This window comes from Ranitomeya variabilis, chromosome 1 (genome assembly GCF_051348905.1).
Source record: "Ranitomeya variabilis isolate aRanVar5 chromosome 1, aRanVar5.hap1, whole genome shotgun sequence".
NCBI classification, from domain to species: domain Eukaryota; kingdom Metazoa; phylum Chordata; class Amphibia; order Anura; family Dendrobatidae; genus Ranitomeya; species Ranitomeya variabilis.
In genome coordinates this window covers 327,488,915-327,493,332 of record NC_135232.1, presented here as the reverse complement: position 1 = coordinate 327,493,332, position 4,418 = coordinate 327,488,915, and the positions used below count along the sequence as shown (strand labels likewise).

At 38.2% G+C, this 4,418-nt stretch overlaps 1 gene segment (V, D, J or C); it reads right to left on the bottom strand.

Moving 5' to 3' along the window:
* Positions 1 to 1,552: 1,552 nt before the first annotated feature.
* Positions 1,553 to 3,381, bottom strand: LOC143795344 (T cell receptor alpha variable 19-like). The segment is given in 2 exon segments: positions 1,553 to 1,875; positions 3,348 to 3,381. Coding segments are annotated over 2 exon segments (357 nt in total).
* Positions 3,382 to 4,418: the final 1,037 nt, after the last annotated feature.

The following is a 4,418-nucleotide window of genomic DNA, read 5'->3' as shown; positions in this document are numbered from 1 at the left end:
TAATTCTGCACAGTAATAGCTGCACAAACAGATATCCTCCTAAGATAGCCAAATCTAAAAAAAAAACACTCCCAACTTCCAAAAATATTAAGCTTTGATATTTATGAGTCTTTTGGGTTGATTGAGAACATAGTTGTTGATCAATACTAAAAATAATCCTCTAAAATACAACTTGCCTAATAATTCTGCACACAGTGTATAATACATTGCAATATAGTAAAATCAATATAAAATCTGATACATCAAATTTCAGATACATAAGATCTAAATGCAGAAAGAATCCATATATTGCTTTATTCTATGGTCTTTGTACATTTTCCTGACTACCAAAATATAATTTGACCAAAATACACCTTCAAACAGAACGAAGTTGAACTCTGCAAGGGGAGAACTAAAAATAAAATTATTTTGATTAAATGTTAGATTACCCTATTAGTGCAAATCAGATGTTTTGTTTTTATTCCTCTTAGCTCCTCTCATCTTTTTCAGGTTTAGTAATGAATACAAGAAAGAGGTTGATATTACAAGGGACATAAATGTTCCTAGGAGACACAGCTACAAGAAAAAAGTTGTTGTCCAGTCTCCTTACGAAAGGATTCTCCAGTGTTGGGGTCATGCAATAAATATTCCTTTGGAGAATTTTTGACCAGACATTCATGGTCTTGCACAATACAAGGAATTTGAGCAAGAATGTCTAGTTGCAAATCACATAATTGTTGATCTTTGGACCACCTACTCTCACCAGCAGCACAGGAGAAACCTGAAAACATGTGGTGTTCGGCTGTAATTATTCTGAAGTCTTCGATCATATAGATTGACTGCAGACTTGTAGCAGAAGACTGGCTAACCCCTTTAATCTTCTTAAAGCATAAGGCTATGTGCACACGTATAATAGTCCACTGTGGATTTTTCCGCCGCGGATTTGATAACTCTGCAGGGCAAAAACGCTGCGTTTTTGCTGCAGATATATTGCGGATTTACCACAGTTTTTCTGCGGATTTCACTGCGGTTTTTCAACTGCGGTTTTCAATAGGAGCAGCTGTAAAACCGCTGCGGAATCCGCAGAAAGAAGTGACATGCTAAAGAATGTAAACCACTGAGTTTCCACGCATTATTTTCCGCAGCATGTGCACAGCGTTTTTTGTTTCCCATAGGTTTACATTGTAATGGAAACTCATTGGAAACTGCTGCGGACCCGCAGCTGTGGAAACGCTGCGGATCTGCAGCGTTTTCCACATCATGTGCACATACCCTTATAATTGATGATACTTATCTTAAAAAATGTTATTTATCATCTTCATAATAATAATAAAATGTCAGAAAAAAAAGAGGGGGGAAACACCCCAAAAAGGGAACATGCAACATAGAAAAAAACACATGATTCATTCATTTATTGTAACAGTGGGAGACTTTAAGGAAAAAAAAATCAAGAAACCGTGTTGCTTTACTTTCTAGTCTGAGTTGCAATCCATGTGAATGTGTTGTGCCACCTAGTGTTTGTGAGGCTGTATTACACAATAAGTTTATGATATTGCAAACAATGGCTTGTTCCTCACTGTGCTCCCTCACTCATAGCACACAAGTACAAGGCAGAATCAGACATCTCCACACTAGCAATGGTTAATGAGGTTGTTGTATCGCTGGTCTCTGATTTGAAATTTTCTGACCCCAGATCTGGATTATAAAGCTTGATACTTGAATAGGTTTTTCCTCCTTTGGTGAGAATGTACTGGATTTGTTGGGGGTACTGACGATACCAGTACAGATATGGTGTAGAGCTTCTTGTGGAGTAGTTACAAGATAATGTTACTGGTTCTCCGAGTTTAGCCTCCACATATTGTCTTTCCGAGGTGATGACATTTCCCAGCACTGAAACTAGAAGAGAATTGAAAAATATGAAATGAGAAAATTTCTGCTTCATATCCTTCAGACAGGAAAAAATGCTTCATATGGAAAAAACAGTTTAGGGCATTTAGATAAATGTAAAGAACACAATTATTTATGTTCCACAATTGTCAACAATAGACTTTATGCCATGAACACAATGATTTAATGGAGTATAACAGGTCCAATATATTAGCGGTAATGAATATTATACTTACATGATAAATAATAAACTGTGATGAAGAAGGGCAGAAGTATATTACACGATGTGAGGATCCACATTTATGTAGATCAGAGAGGAGAATACAGGCACAATACAGCAGCACTAGATCACTGATGGGACAAGGGCTGTGACTGCTGATGTCTCCTGTATAAGGGGGAGGGGAGAAGTGTCATCTACCAATCAACCCTCTGTCTGGTACACAGCACTGTCATACCATTATGTTACTGTACAGAAGAGAAATGAATCTCTAATATTTAAAAGGAAACAGGTGACATATTTTAGGTACAAACTGTTAAAATCTGAATGATTGATTGTATGTTTGCACCAATCCAACTGTTACTGCAAATGTAATGATCATTTTTCTAATGCAGTCAATAAAGAATAGAAAGTCCAAAGTATCACAGTAATGGATCAACAATGGGATAAATCCTGTTAAATTCATACTACAAATGAATAAGCAGCGATACTCATCTTGGTTCTGTAGAAATTACAGCTCTTCAATTGCACTTTTCTCTTATCAAGCATCAGTGTGTCACCTATATATTCACACATAGTATAGGTGTACAATTGCATCCTGCCGCTAACACTTTCTACCAAGCAGGCTGCTGCAATAGGTTCTCATAACCCTCCCAGCACCAGGAAGGACATGGATGTCACATAACATACTGGATGCACTAAGAGATAGCTTAAGGCTGAATGTGCGCTCTGAAAAAATGCTCTTCGGTGCCCAAAACCTTATTATTTACTAAAAACATATGAGCGCGCATATTTCTATATGAGAGGATCCCTACACACTGTGTGGAACTGTGATCTGCTTCAGTTCTGGCTGCAGTGATACCTGCCTACAGCTGAACATGTGGGTTACAGGTGTTAGACCTCAAACCATCTGATATAGATGACTTATCCAAAGAATAAGGATACGTCATCAATATCTAAGTGCTGGACAACTCCCTTTTGATTATATGTGCAACATACAATCATGGTCAAAAGTGTTGACGCCCCTTGAAAATGTTCCTGAAAGTGAAGTATTTCTCCCAGAAAATGTTTACAATTGCATAGGTTTTGTTATACATGTTTATTTCCTTTATATGTTTGAAACATTAAAAAAACTGAAAAAAAGGCTAATTGGACTATATTTCACATAAAATGCTAAAAATGAGCTGACCAATATTGTTGGCACTTTTCCAAAAATGTGAGTAAACAATTTTGTTTCTAGCATGTGATGCTCGCTTAAACTTACCTGTGGCAAGTAATATGAGCAATATGAAAATCATACCTTAAACCAGATAAAAAGAGGCGACGTTGACTCAATCTTTGCATGTCTGTGTGTGCCACACTATGCATGGAGAACAGGAAGCGAGCGGAGAAAAGAACTGTCTGATGACTTGAGAACCAACATTTTTGAAAAGTCCTTCTCTAGGGTTCTTGATGTTCCTTTGTTCCTGGTACGCAACATAATCAGTAAGTTTACAACCCATGGCACTGTAGCTAATCTCTAGACAGCTGAGAAAAATGATGAAAGGTTGCAATGCAGGATAGTCCGGATGGTGGACAAGCAGCCCCTGCGGGCCCAGGGTGAATCAAGTTCAGCGCTAACTATCCGTTGACATTTGAATGAAATGAAATGCTATGGTAGGAGATCCAGGAGGACCTCACTGCTTACACAGAGACATAAAAAGCTTGACTGCAGTTTGCCAAAATGTATGTAAGCCAAAATCCCTCTGGAAAAGCATCTCGTGGACAGATAAGACCAAGAGAGAGATTTTTGTTAAAACACATCATTCTACTGTTTACCGATATGGAATGAAGCCTACAAAGAAAAGAACACAGTACCTACAGTCAAATATGGTGGAGGTTCAAAGATGTTTTGGGGTTGTTTGGTGCCTCTAACACTGGGTTTATTGACTGTGTGCAAGGCATGATGAAATCTGAAGATTGCCATGGATTTTGGGTCACAATGTAGTGTCCAGTGTCAGAAAGCTGGTTTTACGTCTTAGGTCATGAGTCTTTCAGCAGGACAGTGACCCCAAACATACTTCAAAAAAGCACCCAGAAATGGGTGGAAACAAAGTGATAGAGAGTTCTGAAGTGGCCAGCAATGAGTCTGGTTCTAAATCCCATTGGACACCTGCGAAGAGATCTTAAAATTGCTGTTGGGAGAAGGCATCCTTCAAATATGAGTGACCTGGAGCAGTTTACAAAAGAAGAGTGGTCTAATATTCTAGTTGAGAGGTGTAAGAGGCTTGTTGATGGTTATAAAAGGCAATTGCTTGCAGTTATTCATTCCAATGGGTGCGCAACCAAATATTAA